The 24,905-nt window shown below is 42.6% G+C and overlaps 1 protein-coding gene across 1 annotated transcript in view; it reads right to left on the reverse strand.

Annotated features, from left to right (window-relative positions):
• Positions 1-6,639: 6,639 nt before the first annotated feature.
• LOC144688604 (uncharacterized) overlaps positions 6,640-24,905 on the reverse strand; it is a 144,183-nt gene continuing 125,917 nt past the window's right edge. Inside the window, exons 12-17 of the mRNA XM_078555373.1 lie at positions 15,314-15,466; positions 11,675-11,804; positions 11,542-11,574; positions 9,884-9,981; positions 8,408-8,491; positions 6,640-8,319 (exon numbers count right to left, since the gene is read on the reverse strand). Coding sequence (XP_078411499.1) covers positions 8,191-8,319; positions 8,408-8,491; positions 9,884-9,981; positions 11,542-11,574; positions 11,675-11,804; positions 15,314-15,466 — 627 coding nt within the window. The 3' untranslated portion in view covers positions 6,640-8,190. The remainder of the gene's footprint in view (positions 8,320-8,407; positions 8,492-9,883; positions 9,982-11,541; positions 11,575-11,674; positions 11,805-15,313; positions 15,467-24,905) is intronic.

The following is a 24,905-nucleotide window of genomic DNA, read 5'->3' on the forward strand; positions in this document are numbered from 1 at the left end:
TTTCACGTCGTATCATCCTGAACACGCCACGTTATTTATGCATTCCCGGGAAACACGCCATTTCCATGGTGGGTGGGCTCTCATTCGCCCGCCGGCCATCACCTCGTCGCTTCATCACGCCAAGCACCATATTTAAAGTCCAGCTGCATGCGCCACATCTTGGTGCTGCCAGCCCCCGACTACCGACTACTGCAGGGAAGATGTCCATGAAAGGCAAAAAGTCTGCAGCCCCACCCCCGCCGAGTTTAATGGCATGTCACTGGAACGCCTTTTGGATGCCGTGGAGGCCTGCCGTGATGTCCTCTACCTCCCCCTCTGGCCACAGGATGGGCAATGGCCTCACCAATCCAGCATGGCAGGTGATGGCAGCGATGGCCAGTGCCAATGCTGCACAGAAGAGGTTGGCCATCCAATGCAGTTAGAGGATGAATGATCTCATCCATGCAACCAGGAAATGGCAACTAACTCATCAATCTAAACTCACACACTCAAGCCCATCACATATTCATTGGCATCTCACTCACAGTCTGCTCAAGGGACATCACCAACCATTCTCACACACATACCCTCACATGTCCATCTGGCTTCATCTCCTCTGGAGACTGCCTCCTCAGCCCTCACCACATTGAGGCCACTTGCACAGATCAATGTCTGCCCCCATGTATATGCTGGGATACCCTCCTTCCCCAGTACGGCTTTCATCCTGCAGCTTCTTCCCTTGCCTGAGGCCACTTCTCCCCATTCACCAATCAAAACCTAGCCCTGCAGCCATTGAAAAGCCACCCACATATGGTTGATCTGATAGGTAGAGACCTACCCTTGAGCCTCCCTAAGAGTGATATGGTGCTGTCTGTGAAGCCTGGCGCTGATGACTGTGAGTGCTGACTGAAGCAAGGCAGGTAAACAAACCTTGAAGTCCTGAGTGGAGTGCAACTGCCGGGTGCACGTTGCTTATGTGCTGTTGTGAAACACGTTGGCTTGTTTTCCCACCGACATGGGCAGACGATCCAGTGGGAGTGGTGGGGGGGGAGGGAATGAGTCCGGCAGGCTGGCCTTATAATAATATGCAGATATATTACAATGAAGTTCCCAACATCCAATGGCAGGAAAGGCGGCCTGCCAATGGCGGGCTGAGCGGATGATCACAAACTGGTTTCATGCCGCTGTGAAACTGATCGCGCCATATTATCCGCTCATGCCACCGAACACGCCCGACGCAGGTGGGCACAGAAAATCCTGGCCATGGAAATCTCATTGGGAATGAATTGATTTTAATGCTATGAAGTGAAAGAGGATGAAGACTCAAGGCTCAGCCTAAGTCGAGGCTAAGTTGGAGAAATTTAACTCCCCTCTTAGAGCAAGGCTCCAACAAATACTGACACAGTTAATTCACTAGGACCTACAGAAGAAGACAGAGATGGGGAGGACATGGCAGCAGTTGTGGAGCTGGAACTATCCTCATCGTCAGTGGAACGGCTGCATTTTTCTAAGATTCTCTCTGGTGTGAAATATAGAAGAAACCGTTTAGCTGCACAGCTTTGAGAAACCATATGAGACTGAAATTCTCTTTGCCCAACCTTTTTTGAAAGTCCCCTCCAACTCTGTTTTCTCCTATAACCTGCTCTGTACATCTACATGTTAAATCCAATACTGTGGACTCAGTGTTTTCAATCTTGGTAGTCATTCTTCAGTTGTCTTCTTGAAGTGTGGGTTGAATGACTTTTTTTTCACTTGAAGGGAGAGAAGACAATGTTACAAGCCTGCTCGTGTTATGGAAGCGTCCTCCATATGAGGTTATTTACACCATGGTGATGAGAGTTCAAATGAAATGTTATTGAAAACTAGCAGAAGTCCCTTTTTGTAGTCAAAGTGGGTTGGGAGGTTAGTTTTGAATAAAGACATTGGGCAGAATTTTGCCCTTGGCGTGCGAACTCGATGGGGTGGGCGAGAGCGGTCAGTAAGCCGATTGCCACCCACGATCGGGCCTGGAAGGCAACTTCACGCTGGCGGGCCAATTAAGGCCTGCCCAGCATGAAACGCAAGTGGTGGTCAGTGCTGCAAATGCGCGCTACATAATCTCCCTCAAGCAGAGAGCTGCCTCAGGTAGATGAAGATATATGAAAAAGTATAACAAGAAAAATAAAATGTAATGAAACACGTCCCCTCATGTAACTCTGTCACACGAGCAGGGACATGTTATTGATGAAAAAATAAAGTTTTAATTTGCTTTTGGAAACCTCATCCTGCCCGTGGTTGAGGTTTCCAAAAAAGTGCAAAGGCCGCTTGGCCTTTTCGCCTGCCTGCCAACTGTTAGGTTGGGTGGGCAGTGAAAAAGTTCTTTTAATTAACATTTTAATGGCCTTAATAGACCTGTTAATTGTTGGTGGGCATGCTGCCGACCAAAATATTGTGCGTGTGCACGATGACATCTGGACGCATGCCCGACATCATCGCACATCATTTTATGCTCGGTCGGGTCGGGCACGCGCCCACCCGCCAAGCTAAAAATGTTATCCGTTATTTTCCGCTCCTGCCAGCGGCAGGCATCATCGCAAACGGGATGGAGAAATTTGGAGAGCAGCCTAAAGTCAACTGGCTGCTAGCCATGCTCCAAATTTTTCTGTCCTGCCTGACTGGTAAACCCTGCCAGTGTTTAAGAGTTTGGAGTGGTTGTCTTCTACATAAATGAGTTTTCCTGGCTGAGAGATAGTGTGCTAGATCAGGAGAATCAGCCAGTGTGAGTGGTATTGGTACCAGAGCCTTGATTTACTGTGGCTACATTTGTTAAATTCATTGAACCTCTTTCTACACTTCGTGGCAGTTCTTGCTGTAGCGGAGATCACACAGACTGCCCCTACTACTTGCTTCCAGAAAGATTGAATCACTTGCTTTTGGAACCTCTTGCTCTCACTGCCCACCAGACAAAATCTTCAGGCCCTCACTTCTGGTAGGAGCATCTCCATGGGTATGTCAGAAAATCTGGTGAATCTTTGGCATGCTACCATTCTCAGGCTGTTTCTCCTTCCACCAACTTCCTATAAAGTGGCATTGTCTGACGAAATGTTTTAAAGATTCCAGGCAGAACAATTTTCTATTCCAGGAATGATGAGTGAATGATTTGCACGTTAAATGAGGTTTCTGGGAATAAATTGTAGTAGATTATCGGTGGTTTCATGTTGGTGAGTGTTAAGACCCCCTTGTTGCAATCTCACCAATGGGAGGATAATCCAGGTTTAAAGTGCAAATAGCATTTTTATCATGGTAAATTTGGATAGCCAATTTGCACATAGCAACTTGAATTGTTGGGAAAATTTGAGTCCTTCTGTGGTTAATCTTTTGCTGCATTCAGAGTGAGGATCTTTATTGTGTTACCTTCCCTAAGAGGTCTATTTCAAATAAGGTTTAATCATTCAATATTATTAATCATTTTTACGATACTACATAAACATCAAAATAGGTTTTCTTTTTTTAAATTGGTTAAATAATGAGTCATTCTTCATTATTCCCCATTCAGATACTTTTCTTAAGTGGTAGGTCAATTGAAATTTTAAGACTGAATTTTGCTAAGGGTTGCAAGGGAAAAAACAAAGAAGGGTTAATTTAATGGAGATACTGATCATCCATGATTTAATAAAATGGCAGAACTGTCTCAAAGGGCTGACTGGCCTACTCTGATTCCTATGTTCCTAAAGTGGGTCATTATTTCAAATTAAAATTTAAAAGAGAAGAATTTTGTAGCACTGAAGTACATGCTGTCAAGTGTACATGCATCTTGCACATTTACTGCTGAAGTATCCTGACAAACATGGCATACATTTACCATTTGGATCCTCATTTCCTTGCTGTACACACAGAGACAGTAACTTATTTTGTGCTAGATAAATCATTATATATTATAAATATACTTAGATATATTGTGCAATTTTCAGCTACATTATCTTTGTCTCATTCTGTCAGTTAGCTAATGTAATCATTGTAGGTATTTTACAAAATGAAGACTGCTTAGAAATGTCAAAACTCTTGGGTTTCCATCAAAGTCAGTTATAATGAATCTTTATACTTCATTAAATCACGAGAGTTTCATTTATAGCAGATTACACATGGAAGATTTTATCACTGAAACTTTGCCTTACAGCGTGAAGGAATTGAACCCTCCTTCAACTCTATCTTGGAGCACATGTGAAATTGTAGAAAATTGTTTTCATTTAGTCAGATACATATCTTAAATATTAATTTGTCCCTCCAAGTATCCTGAACAAGTTTACTTGTCTATGGGGTTCAATAATGAATTTTGATTAGCAGTAGAATTTTGTGGCTAAGATATAATTTTCATTGTATGTTGACTGGATAACTTCTATGATGCAACCATTGAATTCATCTTAATCACTGGAAAACCAGCTATGCAGTTTAACAACAGTTGCTCCAGCATTCAAAATGGCTGGTAGCAGCAATGTGCAGTACAATCTGTGCCCAACAGGTTTGTTTAAAAAAAATTATAAATCCAAACTGAATTGATAATCTTAATTTAAATGGACGCATGGAGATGTGATTTCAGCTACTAACCTGTTGGGCTAAAGAAACAGCTTTCCATTTGCATTGAAGATTTCAGCATTGGAGTAACTTCTGTAACTGCAACCCACACAATCAATTGAAGGAGTTAACCAGCCATTTGAAAACTCGTTGGAGGGTCATGTTGTGCAGAGCACAGCATTGCGAGAAACCCTTGAAGGAGTGTCATGGACGGCCCCCCCACGACCGATCAAGGCACTGAAACTGCATCTTCAGGAATCTGATGGTCTGCTCAATGGTGGTCTTTGTGCTGAGATAACAGTGGTTGTAGTGACTCTATGCCTCTGTTGTATTGTTGCGCACAGGTATTAGCAGCTGTTTCTTCAATGGATAATCTTTATCCCCCAGTAGCAATCCTCATAATTGCTGTGGTGGCATCAATAGCTATGGCACCTGTTGCCTCAAGATGAAGGCATCATTACAACTGGCAGGAAATCTTTCACAAACCTACAGAAAATGCTTGTACTGGTTGCACACCAGCTGTACAAGGGGGGAGTGGAATCCCTTTCAAATGATAAATGGCCACAGTTGCACAACCCAGGCCTTTATAGCCTCATGGGAATCCAGCCATGAAATCAAAGTTCACGGCCCTCTGGGCCTGAGTGGCCCCATCAGTCTGGAAGTCAATATACTCCGACTGCCCCACTGTGCAGCCGCCTCATCTCCTTGGATATGCTGATTACCCAGCATGTTTCCCATGCATCAGCCCTGCAATGAGTTTTCAAGTGGCTCGTTAGCTCCCTCAGTTGATTATCCATCACTTTTGTGTGGGTTGCTGCAACCTCTGAAGGAGACACCTCCACAAAAATCGCTGGAAACTGGCAGGCTGCTTGGCACTGTGATTATTTTGACACGCTCACATCTGAACCCACCACTGCCCAGGAATAAAAATTCTGCCCATTGTGGTCTCAACCTGAACTTGCTAGCAGTAGAGCCTTGCAGAATGACCTAAAAAAGCTACTCAAATAAAATGTATTTCAAAAAAAAGAAATAATTAGAGGTCAATTCGACATGCTCAGGTGGCTCTGCAGATCAGTTATCAGCAATAAGACACCTCAAGCTATTGAAAGAAGCTAGGCTGACAGGGATAGTAGTGTCAGTTGCTGTCATCTCCTGGAGCTTATTTGATCATCTATGGGGGTTGCAAAATCATTTTTCAGAGCTTTTTTCATCCTAAATTGTCCCTGGCTCTTTCCTCTTTTCATTTTGCCTCTTCCAGGAGACTGCATGACAATGGGGAGTAGGAAATAGATTTAATTACGTAAACAATGAAATAGAATGGGTTGATGGTCCAGCTGGTTTGTTCCTGTTTTTTTTTTGCATCTTCATATGCAACTCTTTCCTGTCATGTTCCCTCTCCTTCCTGCCTCACCCCCAACAGCCGCCTTCACTCAGACGCACAGTTTCCTTTCATTATTCATGGCTTCACAATGGCAGCAACTTCTCCTTCTTTCTGGAATTTCTGCCCTCTTCCTCACAGTAACTCCTTCCCTGGTTGTCCTGTCAAAGAAATAAACTATCCATCTCGAGGCACCATGGACTGTGCTTGGAATGTTTGTCACTTCTGGATTGAGCATTGCCTGTAGTGGCTGTGGTGGCTGACTCATGAGCGGCAGCCCTTTCTGCAGCTGGCACAGATGAGTTGCATGGGTTCGAGGTCAACTAATATTCTTTTCCTTCCTGTGGGCTCTCTTTCCTGCCATTTGGTTGTTTCTTTTGTTCTCTGCTTTTTCCATGCCCTTCGTGACTGCTTGTCTTCAGGCACTCCGGTCAGCAGCAAGGACTTCCCAGGAATCAATTCCGATCCTGGTCAACTTGAGATCTTGCTCACAGACATCTTTGTATCATAGATATGTGTGGCCTTTTGGTCTTGTGCCATCAGCAAACTCGCATTAGAGCATGTCTTTGGGAATGTGATCATCATCCATTCAGCTAACATGGACCCAGCCATTATAACCCAGCCAATATAGGGTAGAATATAACACATGGGCAATAGCAGTCAGCTCTGGCAGCTACTTTCAGCTGGACAAATAGATAGATGTATATACAGAGACAATATGACAAGCGAACTTAGATGTCAGTCACATAAAAGGTATATTCAATTCAAAAAGACCAATCAAATACAAGACAATTAAATTTATACATCTGTTTGAGCAAAGCAGAAACCAGAGTCATTTATATGAACAGAACTGGACTGCGGAAAGGAGCTTCTCATAGCTATAAACTAAATCATATTAGGTTAAGAGATGCGTAGGTGGATGTCGTTTGGACTTGGCAAAATGTAACGTTTTATAGATGCTCAGTGGCACATTCAATGTTTCTAAAAATCAATCCTTTCCAGTGAAATTTCTTCTGTCTGGAGCAGTGCCAGTGCATTCAAGCTCTTGTGCAAAGTTTAATGCCTGAATCTCAAATTCTCATTGTTAATAAAGAAATAATTACACGATTTTTAAAAAAATCTTAGCATGGCACGATTGAATTTTCATTGTGTACTTTACAGAGTGGTGTAAATTCAAGATTCCATTACATTCACTGAAATTTTCTGGATGATACCACTGGGCCCTAGGAAAGTTTTGCAGATTTTGTATCTAACATCAACATTAAGAAATCTCCCTTCTGTTCTCTTTCTTCCCCACCACAACAACCCCAAAAGACTTCCTCCTTGCACTAAAGCAACATTCTCATCCCTAATAAGAGCCATCCTTATAATCTCTCTAACTGTGACTGTTCAATTAGTGGCAATCACTGGTGCATTCCAGCTAGTCTTTGTGCTGCTTTGAGACTGTCCAAACTGATTTTACTCAGCACATTAAGCAGTCGTCAAGAGATTAAAAAACTTTCATCCCATCAGTCTGAACTGAATTTAAACCCTAGGCAGACATAATAGTATTGTCAGTCATCCCCCTGTGAGTTTTTTTAATAGAAGTTGATAGCCTTATAAAAAAAAAATGACTCTTCTGTTGTTCATATCACCACACCACATAAAAATATCAAAAATAAGAGCAACATGTTGGTCCTAGTTCACTCAACTGTTCCGCATACTGACGGGCTGCATATTGGTCAGCAAGTAACAGTATGGTATATGTTTTCAGGCTTTCAGACTCTAACAACACCACTGCAAAAAACCCAATGTAATCAGCACTCAGCTACCATAAACTAGAGTAAGGCACTGTTCTGCTGTTCCAACATTCTGTGCCACAGAGTAAGAGGATGCTCCTCTATAACCCGGGTTTTCCTCCAAATAACCTTTCTCAACTTGAAAATCCAGCCCATTAATTGGGTCAGACTGTTCTCTCTCAAGAACTATTTTGGATAGCACTGAGGGAAGACTTGAGAACAGATTAACTATTTGCTCTTGCAAATGATAGATGAAATAGAGGGAGATAAATGGGGGGAAATAAATATCTTAAAGGAATGATAAATAAATTTCAGTTTTCAGGATAGAATATGCTCATTTTTGGTACATGAGCACTGTTTTGATTGGCAGTCCAGCATTGCAAGGTGCTCTGAAACAGAACATAGTGGGATCAAGAAATGAATCTAGACAAAATCTGAAGTACATTTCTTTCTCAAATGTGAAAAAGGAAAACCCCAGAAGGCTTCACGTAACAATGTTCAACATTATTTTTGAGCTGTTTCCAGTTTGTAGCTTCTTTGTTCTGTGACAGCTCTCCTGAAATCTTTAATGAAGGAAGAGATCCATCCAAACAGTTCCTGTGAGTCTCGATCCTGTGGTTCCCCAAATTTAACCTATCAGAATATTGACGAAGCAGGTCTCAGGTAATTTTGTCATTGAAAGCTAACAGTGCAACTAAAAAAAATTCACAAGTAATATTACCAAGATGGAACTGTAGAGTTTCTTCATTTCGTCACGTTGCTTGGTCAAGTCAGACAACTCAGCTTCATATTTTTGAATTATAACCTGGAAACAAAACAAGAAAGGGCATTTTATTTCAAAGCATTTTACAGGCAAGATTTCAGGCAACTAGAGAAAGGTTGCTTATTGCGGCCAAATCCATTTTTGAATTTCAGTCAAAGCAAACATCCTGGGCAGAATTTTGCCCTTGGTGGGCATGCGGGCCCCACTGGCTCGGCGGCGGGCGGACAGCTGACTCCCACCACCAAAACGGGGCCTGCGGCCATTTTGAGTGGGCGGGCCAATTAAGGCCCACCCAGCAGCCTGCCCGACAGAAAGAGCGCACTGCTCCCTGAGACTAAGTGCTGTCTCAGGGAGATTAGTGACAGTGTCCAAAACTTAAAAAATAGAAAAATAAAAATATTATTAACATGTCCCCCTCATGTGACAATGTCACACGAGATGGGACATGTTAATAAATATCACATTAAATTTATTGAAGTTTTCAAAAAGGAACATAAAACCTCATCCTGCCAGTGGATGAGGTTTTATGTTTTATCAGAAGCCCGCTGGGGCTCCTGGCCTGCCCGCCAGCCTTAAGGTTGGACGGGCAGGGCCTTTAATTACTTTAATTACCCTGTCAATGGCCTCAATTGGCCATGGACAGGTTGGCAGGCGGACAGCTGATTTCGTTGTCTGCCCGCCTTCCTGGAAATTTAAAGGGACCAGGATGACATCGGGGGTTCCTCCCGACATCATTCTGCGTCATTTTCCTGTCGGCGAGCGGGCCCCGCCCCCAAACCGCCGACAGGAAAATTCTGGCCCCTCTTGCTGGATTGATATTATTGACTTGCAGATGTAAGGATTCGTCAGTTCCTCAAACTATATCAGAAATTGACCAACACTGATGTGCTCGGTGCAGAGACTTATTGAGAAGACCTACATTTTGTCAGAACCCCAACTTCAGTGCTTTTGCTGGAGAGAGCTTATTGACTTAATTCACAGTCAACACTACTCCAACCCCCAGTATCCCAGCTATCTCCATTTATAGGGGTACAAATATCCATCATCTGTTTAACAGTGTAATTGCCATTAAACAGTAACAATGTACTTATAAGATATTGAAACAGGGCACTGGACAGAACATCCTGATATTAACAGTAAATTTAATGTTGATATAAATATTGAAAGCTAAGAGCCTATTCATTAAAGGAATCTCATAAAAAAGCATCTTCTGCATAGCATGCCCTTCAAGGTTGTACCTTTAGATTAACCATGTCATCTAACATGCATTGCTTATGATTTTACATTAATGGAGAAACTCAAAAAAAAATATTTTTTTACTAAATATAAACTTGTTTTAGATATGGCTTCCAAATTCAATATATCATGCCAAGTTTGCTGTGTAGACATATTAAATTGCGACATATTCAAAAAAAATTATTCCCCTGAAATTACCTTCAGTCCTTTGTAGAAATGTCCATCTGAGCACATCTTGTTCTTGGGTTTGAATAATTTCCCGTACTGAATAATTTTCATCAAATCATTCTTCAAAACTGTTGCAACAGGAAAATTACAAGATCTCAACCATTCTTATCTGAACTGTGATAATACAGCACTTAAACAATTATCAGCTGGAACTACACTTAGGGTGAACAACATAGTAACATAGCAACATTGCACTTCACCTATTAGTAGTAAAATGTGAAAGAGTCTATGCAGCAAAACATCAACATAATGTACAGAACAGTAACAAGTGAAGCCAAGAACTGACAACATGCTGAAAAATGATTTCACAAAGGGTGAATCTTGCTTGTCTCAGTTGATTCAATTCTAGTTTAATTTAACTTTACAGCCACTAACTAATACCTTTACCTTGCTGAAAATCTCCTTTATTTCATATTCTTAGAAATTTCATTAGTTCTATAAAATCGGTGCCCTATTGTTGAAAAAAAGTTAATATTTATATTAATACTTATTTATTTTTGTTTTGTTTTGAATTGATTTGGGTGATTTTGATCATATGGAAACATTTGCAATTGGAAGTTTATTCTGTCAGGGTTTCATTTGAAAGTGAATTCAAGTTGATTACTGGACTGAAAGCGTCCTGTGTTAAGCATGGCCAAACTTTTCACAACACTGCAAAGTTCACGCAGAACAAATTAAAATAGTGGTGCTGTACCCTTCATTGCCTGTTGGTGGTGCAGCAGAGAGCAATAAATTCTGCATGTTCAGCATTACCAACAGGGAGGCATTTCACAATCTGGAAGCGGTTTGTGACATGATGAAATATCTGAAAAATATAGTGGCTGCGGCTTTAACAAGAGGACGTATTATTGGTTGAAAGGCTCATAGGCAACATGAATTACGATAAAAACAAGAATGTGACATTTAAATAAATAGGTTTCAATTTTTAAATCGCCAGAGGAATTCAAAACTGGCTATGAAAGGAGAAAATAGTTGTGAGGAGGATGGCAGGTTGAAATAAATCCCAAGCTACATATCACTAGAATATGCTTAGATATTTAACACTGGTACATGTTAATATTATGAAGGAGCAATTTGATTAAAACTGTAAATGCGTCAGAGGGTTGTTTACCCCAATCTGCACTTTTGCTGTTGGTTGCTTTTACCTGCTTTTCAATAGGTGTTCTTATTTCCTCTCTTCTTAGACGTCATTTCCTCCAATCCCACTCCCCTTAATCAGGAGTGGTGTGAGATACAAATTTTGATGCTAACAAGCACCTTCAATCTCTCAGATCACCAACCATGAGGTGAAGCATGCGACCAATGCTAGAAGGGGGTCTATCAGAGCAAGTTCCCAAAATAAAATAGTAAACTTACACCCCCACACAAAGTGGAAAAATATGCTTTGAAATTAATTAGAAAGTTGATGAAGAACCAGGAGCAGATGCAACCCCAGTAACAATTCTTCCATATGAAATTTATAACGAAAATGTAGATATATTCTTTACCAAAACATTTATGAATTTGCTATAACGCACAGAGGAAATCGTCCCCCTAAGATATTCAGAAGATCAACAATAATAACTTGCCACATGGTGTCAGAATCCAACAAATCTCTTCATATTTTAGAAAAAAGAGTGTTTACCTACCATCTACCTCAGCAATCAGGCCCTTAATGGAATCTAAGGGGGAAGAGAAAGAGATCAGTATGTGAGATGCAGCCAGTGTGCAGATACTGTAGCCTTTCTAAAAGCTCTGCTGGAATTAAATGTTTCCACTTACCTCCAGGAACATCTTCAAATTCTGTAAGCTCTTGGGGAAAGTTTGTCAAAGCAGGTTCTTGTGAAGTAATCTGCTCCACGAGAGCATGAAGTAAGGTGAACTTCCTGTCCTTCCCTCGCAACTGGACCACCTTGAAACACCAAACAGATCAGGGCTTAGGCCTGCAGCTATTTACAGTCAATGATTTAGGTGATGGGACTAAGTACAATGTATTAAACTTTGCTGACGATACAAAGTTAGGTGGGAAAGCAAGCTGTGAGGAGGACACAAAGTGGCACAGTCAGGTTAAATGAGTGGACAAGAATATGGCAGGTGCAATATTATATGGAAAAATGTGAAGTTACCCCCTTTGGGGTAACAGAATATTTTTTGAACGATAAGATACTGCACTTAAGTGTCCTTGCATATGGGCCACTGAAAGTTAACATGTAGGTACAGCAAGCAATTAGGAGAGCAAATGGTATGTCTACCTTTATTACAAAGCGATTGGAGTATAAGAGTAAAGAAGTCTTATTTCAATTGTATAGGGCTTTGGTGAGATCACATTTTGAGAACTGTATACAGTTTTGGTCTCCATACCTAAGGAAAGACATGCTTGCCTTAGAGCAGGACTTCCCAAACTCTTTCCTGATGTGACCCCACTTTGATGCCTCAGACATCGTGTGACACCAGAATGAAAATTTCAGGGGTACTAGAATTGTTGAGTGGGAGGAAGGGGAAGCTTTAGTTGTTTAATGAGGGAGGGGGGTTGTCAGTGTACCTGTTGAACAACAGCTGTTTAATGCTGCTACTATGCAGTAGCAACACAAGTGGTATTCAACGCTAACAGGATGCTGCCGTCAAGCCAAAATGACATTTTACCTATCAAATGAGTAATGCGGTATATGAATTTCAGCAGCAGTGCGATTCTAGGTGTGTAGGCCGTACACCCCAAAGATTGGCAGATCATATCAAACAGCATGTCCCTTCTGCTGTTTGCAATGGGCAAGGTACAGACTATACCCAACCAGCCCATGCTTGCAAAACTCAAAACACAGTGTCCAACATTAGATGTGATTCCGTGATTGGACAACATTTGCTAAATAATCCTCAGTGGGCTAAGAATTACGCTGACAACCAATCTAAGATTGTCAGTCAGGCTTGCAGTGTGGTCCATTTGCATGTATTGGAAGCTACACATATTAATACACAGAGCCCTGTTCTTTACAGCCAGAAAGAACATGAACACACATTGTGCCTGATTCAGCTAAACAAAATAAATGACAGCCATTCGCTGGTTCATTCCTTAGGGTAAGCTTTGCCCAATCAGAGTCAATCTGCCTGGTTTAGATTTCAAACAATGCTTGGCAGTTAACTGTTAGTCACCATCATCTGGTGCATTCTCCATGGCAATGCCTCTACCAATCAGCATCCTCTTGCCAACCAATAAGCACTCTCCTCTCATACAGTATAAATTGTTGTTCCCATTACATTTGCTATTCTTGCGAAGTGAAAAGTTTCAACACAAAAGGTATGTTTTTTCGGCAATACTCAAGTTCTATACTACCAATCGACTAATTCTTACTTCGGGATAGCAACAGTTGATTAAAGTATCTACAAATTACAAATTGTGACATAATAATTAAGTTCATAATTGAAGTTCATAATTAATAATTAAATTCATATTTGGTACGTTACCTGTTATGAATGTTTTAAATGGATTTAAACATTTGGCTGTTTGTAATCATGTCTAAAATAATGTATTGGTTTACAGACTGCAATGTTTATCAACCTAATTGTGCATTAATGGTTCTGGGACATTAAAGTCATAGGTGCTATTGTAAAACAAGCATTTGAATCTGCTTAAAGAATGGTCTCCACTCATCTTCAACCATTCTAATGATTGGATTTACTTATTCAGTCATAAATAGGATACTTTTTATATGCTGATCAAACTGGGAGAGTGAGAATAGGCTGAATAGGTTAACAAGCACCAGCAACTACTAAAGGACCATTGTTATCATTAAGGATGTAGTGAGTTTGTTTTTGAAAGAGATGTCTTCAAGACAAAAGGTCCAAATTGCTGATTGAACATGGAAGGCTATGGGACACTAGCTTTGCAGCAGAGGGTGGTCTCACGTGTCCTTGGAGTCAAACTGGGTCACAAAAACATAATCACGGTATTTCTTATCAACTATTCTTTTTCCCGAAGAGGATCTGAAGTTGTGGACCTGATATAAAATGTATAGTTTAAATGCAGCTTAGGGACAAATTATTAATGATGCGGTTATAATAGTTTGAGACTGGTACAAAACTGAATCTGCACAGATTTGAGTTATACTGCTAGTAGTATATTGTTCTCTGGTGAGGATACATGGAAGTTTGTGCATATGTGCTAATATATATGTGGAGCTCCACTCACCAATATTTAAATACCTGATACATTTTTAATTTTTAGGTCCAGTCATTTCTTTAAGCCCAATTTTAACTCTGTGTAAGAAAATGGGTTTCGAGTGAGTTAAAATCGAATCCTTTGTGTTAACATAAAAATAATATCAAAATGAAGTTTAAAAGATCATTAAAGTTTACATGGGTGGCACCAGCTGTCATGATTCAGTGTGAAATTCAAGCTGCATTAGACTATCTCCTGGTGACAGTCACACATTACGTCCCAGAATTGAATGCAGCTTGAGATCAGCAGTTTCACTCCTGAGTAGGGAAGTGATGTGTAACGGTATGATATCCCAGAACAGATCCTGCCATTCTTACAGCTTAACTCAAGGATCACAATTTTTAAAATTTCATGCTACCTATGAACAAAATCAAGAATGTGACAGAGAACATTGTTGGCACCATCTTTTACTCATTCATGGATGCGAATTTTACTGGGAAGACCATCATGTTTCACCCATCCCAAAATGCCCTTAACTGCCTCTGAAATGACTTAGCAAGCCACTTCATTAAAAGTCAATCACATTGCTGTGGGGTGTGTCTGGAGTCACGTATAGGCAAGAGCAGGTAAAGGCGGCAGATTTCCTTCTTTAGTGAAGCAGATGGGATTCAACAACAATCCAATAGATATGTGGTCACCATTATCAATAGTAGCTTTTTATTCCATATTCAATTAATCAGAACATAAGCAATAGAAGCAGGAGTAGGCCATTCAGCCCCGTGAGCCTGCTCTGCCATTCAATGTGATTATGGCTTATCTTCTGCCTCAACACCGCTTTCTCGGCCTGCCTCCGTATCTCTTAATTCCCTTAGTATCCAAAAATCGATTAATCTCTGTCTTGAATATACTAAACAACTGAACATACACAGCTCTCTCTGGGGTAGAGACTTCCAATGATTCACAACCCCTGGATTCCCCGTTGCCACGGTACAATCTGAGTTTATGTCTATGGGTCATTAGGATTACCAGGTCAGGAACATAACCACTATGTTAGTGTTCCCTAAATTAGTGTGGAACAAAAGCAAAAGTAAATCATATTTAATCAGAATCAAAAACACTGTGGAGGAATCATCAGGTATACCACACAGCAAAGGGTTTTTTTTCAGACACATCTCTACAGCAATTGGCTGGTTCCTCTGCATTGATCATGGATTATTTTATACAAGTCTTTCAAGGTGAGTTTATGGCAGATTTGGATCACAGCTTACCTTTGTCAGGGAGGAAAGGTAAAATCCTTTTGCCTTTTCTTTGCCAGCATTTGTGTTCAGGAAGTTACCAATTGCAAGGAGATACTCGAGCACGGAAACAAACAATTTACTTTCCAGCAACTGAGAGCATGCCTTGATTTTCTGTCTTATCAGCTGAAACAAAAGCAAGATGAAACGATTAATGGGACTTCATGCCACTCGAAACTCAGAATCACAGGCAACAAACCAACCCCTCATTATCAGCACTTCAGTTGACCAAGGTCAGAAATACAGATCAGAACTGTGAAAAACAATTAACTGAAACATCAAACTTGGAATATGTGTTTTGTTAAAATAAAATCAAGTTGGACTGCACAAGACAGATTAAAAACATCTAATTTCTCTCTTTTTTAATGATAGACCTTGCCATTTTTCAACCAGTGAAACTATAAACTATATCACAGTTTTTTTTTTCATACACTATCAAAAGGTACCAATCTCTATTTGAGGTGCCATGATGGAGCCAGGGGTCGGTGGTGAACATCCAGAACTAATTCAGGTATATTCTGAATCCAGAGTAAATGAAAGTCCAGTGTGGAAGTGGAGACAGCATCTGTCTTGATCACAAGGAAAGTCTGGTACATGCACAGTTAGACTGACTGAAAACATAAAAGCACCATGGTGTGTTGGACCGCAAGGACTAGCAGGGATGTGTGCTCCTTCCCAGATTGTTAGTGATGCATAGTAAAGACAGTTTTACTCTGAATGTGACAATGATATATGCGGCCTGTGAGTACCTTGCAATAAAATTGGATGCCAAAAGTGAACATTTGCAATCCCCCCAACATTACCAAAAAGTGCATGACCACCAAAGTATCCACAGCTTTACCAACAATATGACACGGAATTCTGAAGTGGCTTTACTTCTGAGCATTTGAATTAAGGTGGAAAAAATATCGCGTTTATCTTGTTTTATCTTTCATCCATTCTCATTCCGAGGGCTGGCTGCACTATGATCAATCTTTCTCCACTGATTTCTATTCTTTGCTGCCCTCACTGCCTGTCCCATAGCAGTCAGTCCACGTTCTGACATTATCCATCCATGCCACCTTAGGTCTTCCTTGTGCATGTTTTCCATGTATTTTTCCTTGTGTTACCTCTTTTTCCAAACACTCCCCTCCTGTTTGCACCCACCCATTCAATAACTCTGAATCTGAGAAACAGCAGGAATAGCATCACCCAAAAGCAGAAGGAAGCAGACTTCTACACAATGTTAATGGCATGGATGTGTTACAATCTGAAAAAAATAAACTCAATATTTTTTCCACCTTGATTCAAATTCTAAGAAGTAAAGCCATTTCAGAATTTGGTGTTATACTGTTTGTTGGTAAAGTTGTGGGTACTCTGATGGTCATGCACATTTTTTGGCAATGTTGGGGGATTGCTAATGTTCACCTTTAGCATCCAATGTTGCTGCAAGGTACTCACAGGTCACAAACATCATTGTCACATTCAGAGTAAACCTTCCATCTCTCCTGCCCCAAGAGCACGCTTTTGTTCCCAACTACAGAGCTGTCCCACTGGCAGAACAGATGCACCAGAGGTGATGACACAGTGATATACAGTCGAGAGGGAGTGGTCCTGGGAGTCCTCAACATTGATTCTGGACCACATGAAATTTCATGGTATCGGGTCAAATACGGGCAAAGAAACCTCCTGTTGATTACCAATACAGCCCTCCCTCAACTGATGAATCAGTACTCCTACATGTTGAGCACAGCTTGGAAGAAGTATTGAGGGTAGCAAGGACAAGGAATGAAGGTTGGATACATTAACGTCCAACATCAAGAGTCATTCTGGAACACAACTACTGAACAAGCTGGCTGAGTCCTGAAGGACATACCTGCCAGAATGGGCCTGCAACAGGTGGTGAGAGAACCAACAAGAGGGCAAAACCTATTTGACCTCATCCTCACCAATCTACTTGTCACAAATGCATCTGTCCATGCCAATATTGACAGGAGTGACCGCGGCACAATCCTTATGGAGACAGGGTCCCATATTCACAAAAAAGATGCTCTCCATCGTGTTGTATAGCACTACCACTGTATTAAATGGGATAGAATCAGATAAGAACTTGGCATCCATAAGGTACTGTGGGCTGTCGACAGCAGCAGATTTGCATTCAACCACAATCTGTAATCTCATGGCCTGGAATATCCCTCACTCTACTACTACCATCAAGACAGGGGATTAATCCTCGTTCAATGAAGAATGCAGGAGTGCAGGCCAGGAGCAGCACCAGGTATACTTAAAAATGAGATGACAACCTGCTGAAGCTTCAACACAGCTCTATGGGCATATTAAAGAGCAACAGCAGTATACAATAGACAGAGTTAAGCAATCCGACAACCAATGGATCAGCACCTTCAAAACCATCTACCACCCAAAATGACAAGGACGGGAGCACCACCACCTGCAAGTTCTTTCCCAAGACACACAGCACCCTGACTTGCAAATGTATCAGTATTGCTTCACTGTCGCTGGGTCAAAATCCTGAAACGCCCTCCTTGACTGCAATGTGGGTGCTCTTATACCATACAGATTGCAGAAGTTTAATAAGGAAGTTCACTACCACCTTCTCAAAGGCAATTAGGGATGGGCAATAAAAGCTGGCCTTGCCAATGGTGCTCACGTCCCAAGAATTAATTAAAAAATCATTCTATCTTGTCATCTTGATATGAGATACTAACAATAACAACAGCTTGTATATATTACATGCACATATGCACATGCACACACTAACACGCGTGCAATTCATCAACAGTATAACACCTAGAGCTGGATTTAATAGGGTACTGGAATCCCAGCCCCACAGCCATTTAACAACTGATTGGCAATTAATAGACTGGAGGTGGGGCTTCTGCTCCTCAGGAACAGGAAGGCCCACCCCACAGAGCTGCCAGCCAATCAGAGATCACCAGCTCTCAAGCACTGGAAGCTTCACTGGAAGTGGTGGGCATTACACTGGGAACTTCACCAGGGATCGTTGCTGGATATCTAAAGGGAGGTAAGTGTGGGTGGGATGGGGTAGCAGGGAAGGACCATCAGAAGTGTGGGGCAGAAAGACCGGGGGTAGAACCTTGCTTGTTTACACCTTGGGGGGCCCTCCGATGGGGCCAGGGGCTTGTTAAGGAGGGACCCTCCCCTCACCTCCCACCAGCACACTCAGGGAAACCTGCTAGGCTGTCTGCTTTGCAGAGGCTTCTCTTGCTGCTGGTTAAACCCTGCAGCAGCCAGATGAGGCCCTTAAACGGGAATTCATGACCCACTTAAAGGCCTCAACTGGCCCACTGGCAGGTGAGCTGCCCGATGCCAGCCCCTCCAGCCATTGGTATAATGTGGTGGGGGCAGAGGCAGGCAGGTCGATGGCGGGCAGACCACCTGCTGGATGTAAGGTGCCCTTCTGCCTTCAAACCTGCCGGTGAGGGAACATTAAGTTCAGTTCAAAGATAAAAACAAAAAGCTAAAAGCTACTGCGGATGCTGGAAATCCAAAACAAAAACAGAACTACCTGGAAAAACTCAGCAGGTCCGGCAGCATCGGCGGAGAAGAAATCAGTTAACGTTTCGAGCCTTCATGGCCCTTCGGCAGAACTGAAGCATAGTTAGAAGAAGGGAGAAATATAAATTGGTTTAAGGTGGGGGGAGAGAGAGACATTGAGGGTGTGGTGATTGTGGAGATGAGCAGATAATCAAAAGATGTCACAGACAAAAGGGTCAAAGAGGTGTTTTGTCTGAGAAAAGTGCTAATTAAGAATGGAAGACAGGATATTCAAAGTACAGCTCTAGTGGGGGTGGGGTGGAAAGGCTAACAAGGTTTTAGTTTTAGATTTAAAAATAATGGAAATAGGTGGGGAAAGAAGAATCTATATAAATTATTGAAAAAAAAGGGGAGGGGGGAGAAACGGGGTGGGGAGGGGGAGTTTAAGATCTAAAGCTGTTGAATTCAATATTCAGCCCGGAAGGCTGTAAAGTGCCTAGTCGGAAGATGAGGTGCTGTTCCTCCAGTTTGCGTTGGGCTTCACTGGAACAATGCAGCAAGCCAAGGACAGACATGTGGGCAAGAGAACAGGGTGGAGTGTTAAAATGGCAAGCGACAGGGAGGTTTGGGTCTTTCTTGTGGACAGACCGCAGGTGTTCCGCAAAACGGTCGCCCAGTTTGCGTTTGGTCTCTCCAATGTAGAGGAGACCGCATTGGGAGCAACGAATGCAGTAGACTAAGTTAGGGGAAATGCAAGTGAAATGCTGCTTCACTTGAAAGGAGTGTTTGGGCCCTTGGACGGTGAGGAGAGAGGAAGTGAAGGGGCAGGTGTTGCATCTTCTGCGTGGGCATGGGGAGGTGCCATAAGTGGGGGTTGAGGAGTAGGGGGTGATGGAGGAGTGGACCAGGGTGTCCCGGAGGGAATGATCCCTACGGAATGCCGTCAAGGGGGGTGAAGGGAAGATGTGTTTGGTGGTGGCATCATGCTGGAGTTGGCGGAAATGGCGGAGGATGATCCTTTGAATGCGGAGGCTGGTGGGGCGATAAGTGAGGACAAGGGGGACCCTATCATGTTTCTGGGAAGGAGGAGAAGGCGTGAGGGAGGATGCGCGGGATATGGGCCGGACACGGTTGAGGGCCCTGTCAACGACCGTGGATGGAAAACCTCGGTTAAGGAAGAAGGAGGACATGTCAGAGGAGCTGTTTTTGAAGGTAGCGTCATCAGAACAGATGCGACGGAGGCGAAGGAACTGAGAGAATGGGATGGAGTCTTTACAGGAAGCGGGGTGTGAGGAGCTGTAGTCGAGGTAGCTGTGGGAGTCGGTAGGCTTGTAATGGATATTGGTGGACAGTCTATCATCAGAAATTGAGACAGAGAGGTCCCGCGCATCCTCCCTCACGCCTTCTCCTCCTTCCCAGAAACATGATAGGGTCCCCCTTGTCCTCACTTATCACCCCACCAGCCTCCGCATTCAAAGGATCATCCTCCGCCATTTCCGCCAACTCCAGCATGATGCCACCACCAAACACAACTTCCCTTCACCCCCCCCTGACGGCATTCCGTAGGGATCGTTCCCTCCGGGACACCCTGGTCCACTCCTCCATCACCCCCTACTCCTCAACCCCCACTTATGGCACCTCCCCATGCCCACGCAGAAGATGCAACACCTGCCCCTTCACTTCCTCTCTCCTCACCGTCCAAGGGCCCAAACACTCCTTTCAAGTGAAGCAGCATTTCACTTGCATTTCCCCTAACTTAGTCTACTGCATTCGTTGCTCCCAATGCGGTCTCCTCTACATTGGAGAGACCAAACGCAAACGGGTGACCGCTTTGCAGAACACCTGCGGTCTGTCCGCAAGAAAGACCCAAACCTCCCTGTCGCTTGCCATTTTAACACTCCACCCTGTTCTCTTGCCCACATGTCTGTCCTTGGCTTGCTGCATTGTTCCAGTGAAGCCCAACGCAAACTGGAGGAACAGCACCTCATCTTCCGACTAGGCACTTTACAGCCTTCCAGGCTGAATATTGAATTCAACAACTTTAGATCTTAAACCCCCCCTCCCCCCATCCCCACCCCGTTTCTTCCCACCCCCCCCCCCGCTTTTTTTTCAATGATTTATATAGATTCTTCTTTCCCCACCTATTTCCATTATTTTTAAATCTAAAACTAAAACCTTGTTAGCCTTTCCACCCCACCCCCACTAGAGCTGTACTTTGAATATCCTGTCCTCCATTCTTAATTAGCACTTTTCTCAGACAAAACACCTCTTTGACCCTTTTGTCTGTGACATCTTTTGATTATCTGCTCATCTCCACAATCACCACACCCTCAATGTCTCTCTCTCCCCCCACCACCCCCCACCTTAAACCAATTTATATTTCTCCCTTCTTCTAACTATGCTTCAGTTCTGCCGAAGGGCCATGAAGGCTCGAAACGTTAACTGATTTCTTCTCCGCCGATGCTGCCGGACCTGCTGAGTTTTTCCAGGTAGTTCTGTTTTTGATTAAGTTCAGTTCCTTGTGCGGGACATGCTATAATACTCCCAATATTTTCAAATAGCATTCCATCTGACTTATCATAAGCAATGTTCTGTAGGTCCACTAATATTATGAAAAGTTCCCAAACTTCCCCACAGTTATTCAAACACTCACTGATAGGAATCAAAAGATTTGATGTGATTTTCAAAATTTTACAATAGCAAGCATTTTATGCTTACACTGGCCCTGGTTATTCTTAAAATCTCTCATAATATGTAAATTATAGTTCATGGCCAATCATGGAAAAACATGTTTACAGTTTGAAGAGCATCTGTTTGGATGTGAAGTGCACAAATAACTGGAAAGAATGAATATATTGTAGATTCTTCAGATATCTTTCTGAAAACACTATAAGATGAAGAGTTTGTTCAAAAAGAGTCTTTAATAAGGAGAAACTGTGCATGTGATTTCTTCATTAAGGTATCTTTAGTTATAGCCACAGCATTCTTAAGATTAATATTTCACCATACATAGATTTGCTGTGAAAGCCATTCAGCACGGACTACTTCATATTCCAATTTCTCAAAAGCCTAAGTAAAACATTTCTCCTTAGTCCTTATAATGCTGCATCTGACTTGAAATAATAGAATAATTAATCTGGAAGGAATCTGAGACAATCAAGCCGCACTGTCACTTTGATCCAAGTTACCACAATGTTCACTTACAGTTAACTCTCAGAGGACCATGGTGGATTTGCAAACTGCACTCAAAATTATTACTAGGCAAGAATTTCTCTGCTTGCTGTACTGAGACTGGGAAATGTTCTTTTGAAACTATCCTCAGTTCAGTATTTCTAGAACATCATAAACACATTCTAAAAGTACACATGAATTTAGACATATAAAACTAAGCAGTTGTTCATGAATGGATTCACAATCATGCTCCACTTTGCAACCTAAGGAACGTTAGCTATATATCGTACGATCTGCAAAATATATTCTATCTTTTAAAAGTGATTATTGTAATTATATTTTTTAGAAAATATATGGTCTAAACCTCTACTTTTACAAATCAAAGCAAGCATGTCAGCTCATTAAGGATTGAGTAAAATACCTTTAGTATTTTGCCAGCTTCCTTATATTTCAGAGCTAATCATTGTGACTGGGCGGGGTGTAGGGGGGTAGACTTATCTCAAAAAATAATGGTGCCTGATCAACGCACGCCATTATTAATATGAAAAAGAGGGGAGAGTGACTGCCCTTGACATCAAGACCGTGTGTGGCATGAAGGAGCCCTGCCAAAATTGAAGTCAATGGGAATCGGGGTGGGGGGAAACTCTCCGTTGGTTAGAGTCATACCTGGCACAAAGGAGGATGGTTGTAGTTGTTGGAGGTCAATCATCTCAGTTCCAGGACATTGCTGCAGGAGCTCCTCAAGGTAGTGTCCTAAGCTCAACCATCTTCAGTTGCTTCACCAAAGACCTTCCATCGTAATGTCAGAGGTGGGTTTTTCACTGATGATTGCACAATGTTCAGTACTTTTTGCGACTCCTCAGATGCTGAAGCAGCCCATGGCCAATATGCAGCAAGACCTCGACAATCTTCAGGCTTGGGCTGATAAGTGGCAAGTAGCATTCATGCCACACGAGTGTCAGGCAATGACATCTCCAACAAGAGAGAAACTAAGCATCTCCCCTTGATATCCAATGGCATTACCATTGCTGAATCCTTTTTCTCAACTGGCGTTTAACAGAAGACTTTATTTCTTTCATTCAGGTGTCAAGGATCGCAAGCTTCAACAACTCTTGGATATCACCACCCTTACAGATCCTTCTTTCCCATCGCTTTCAGGCTTGGAGTGGCACTGAGCTCTCCTTCCACAATCTTCACCTTGGCATCCACTTCTTTGGTCAGGAATTCATCTCCCAAACAACAGACCCTTTCTCTCATTTTCAGAATTCCCATTCCACCTGGACCCCTCCCCCTGGTCTTTACCCTCTCTAGATCTTTTCACGTGACATCAGCTGTGTCAGTTTTGTACTCTGCTCTCTTACTCTAAACTATCTACATCTGAACTTGCAACATTCTGTTCTCTCAGGTTCAATCCTAACATTGTCATTAAATCTGCTGACAAAGCAGGTACTGTTGTTGCTTGGCAAACTAACCTCTACCTGGCAGAGGCTGAACAGTAGCTGTGACACAGCTTCCTATCTTGCCAGACCATGACCCACTGACAAATATCAAGCCATCATTTCCAAGAGTGGCACTGACCTCATCTTCTCTGGACAGCATCCCTCCAACTTCATAGCACTCAATCCAGCACAATCTGTTTCTACCTTCTTTCCAAGATCTGCAAATATCATTTAAAGCATTTCCTTGCCCCAAAGAAGTGATTGCTTCCTATCTTGATTCAATTTTTTTTCTCTCCTTGTCCAGTCCCTTAGCCACTTTAACAGTCACCTGGCCATAACCATCTCTTTTTCATCATGGGTGTCCAATCTCTTTGCTGATCCAACTCCCAGCAGGAAGGTCTGATAACTCTCCACTTTTTCCTTGAACAGAAGACCCAGCAGTCCCCATCCAACAGCAACCCCCTCCACATGGCTGAAATTGTTCTCACATTCAATAACCTTTATGAGTACCGGTCACGCCTGCCTTTCTGTGGGATATGTGGAACATTCTTTGTTCCAATCCTATTCAGATCAACTCCCTCAACTCATTTTCCAGTACACTGATGACTGTATCAGTGCCATTTCTTTCTCTCGCCCTGAAATGGAAAATTCTGATCAACATTCCACCCTTTCCTCACCTTCACATAGTCCATTTCCTACTCTTCCCTTCCCTTCCTCGACTTCTCTGTTTTCATTTCAGGGGATAGGTTATCAACAAATAACTACTCTGAGCTGTCTCCCACAGTTCCCTTGACTACTTCTCCACACCCGCTTCCTGCGAGGGCTCTATCCTGCAAGGATTCTTCCAGTCTCTCCATCGCATATGTTCTTATAATGCCACCTTCCATACCAGCACTTCTGATATGTCTTCCTTTATCGTCAAATGAGAATTCCCCCAACCATGGTTGACAGGGTGCTCGACCAGGTCCTTCCCATTTCCTGCACTTCTCACCCTTTTCTTCCCTTCCAGAACCATGAAAGTGTTCCCCTTGTGCCCCTTTTCTTCCCCTCCCACCCCAGCAACATTCAAAAGATCATCGTCCACCATTTTCGCCACTTCCAGCATGATCCCACCATCAAACATGTCTTGTGCTCCCCTTTCAGCATTCTGAAGGGACTGTTCCCTCCACGACTCCCTGGTCCACTCCTCAATCACCCCCAACAACCTCTTCCCTTCTGATGGCACCTTATAGTGTAAGCACAAGAAGTGCAAAGCTGCTGTTTTTCCTCACTCCTTCCCATCATCCAGGGCCACAAACACTCTTATCTAGATGAAACTGCAAACCAATAATACTTTGTTCAATTTTAGTGTATTGTATTCACTGTTCACGTTGGAGAAACCAAACAGGAATTGGATGACTGCTTTGCAGAATACTTCTGTTCAATTGACAACGTGACCCCAAGTTTCCAGTCACCTGTCA

Source organism: Cetorhinus maximus, chromosome 13 (genome assembly GCF_964194155.1).
Source record: "Cetorhinus maximus chromosome 13, sCetMax3.hap1.1, whole genome shotgun sequence".
NCBI lineage: Eukaryota > Metazoa > Chordata > Chondrichthyes > Lamniformes > Cetorhinidae > Cetorhinus > Cetorhinus maximus.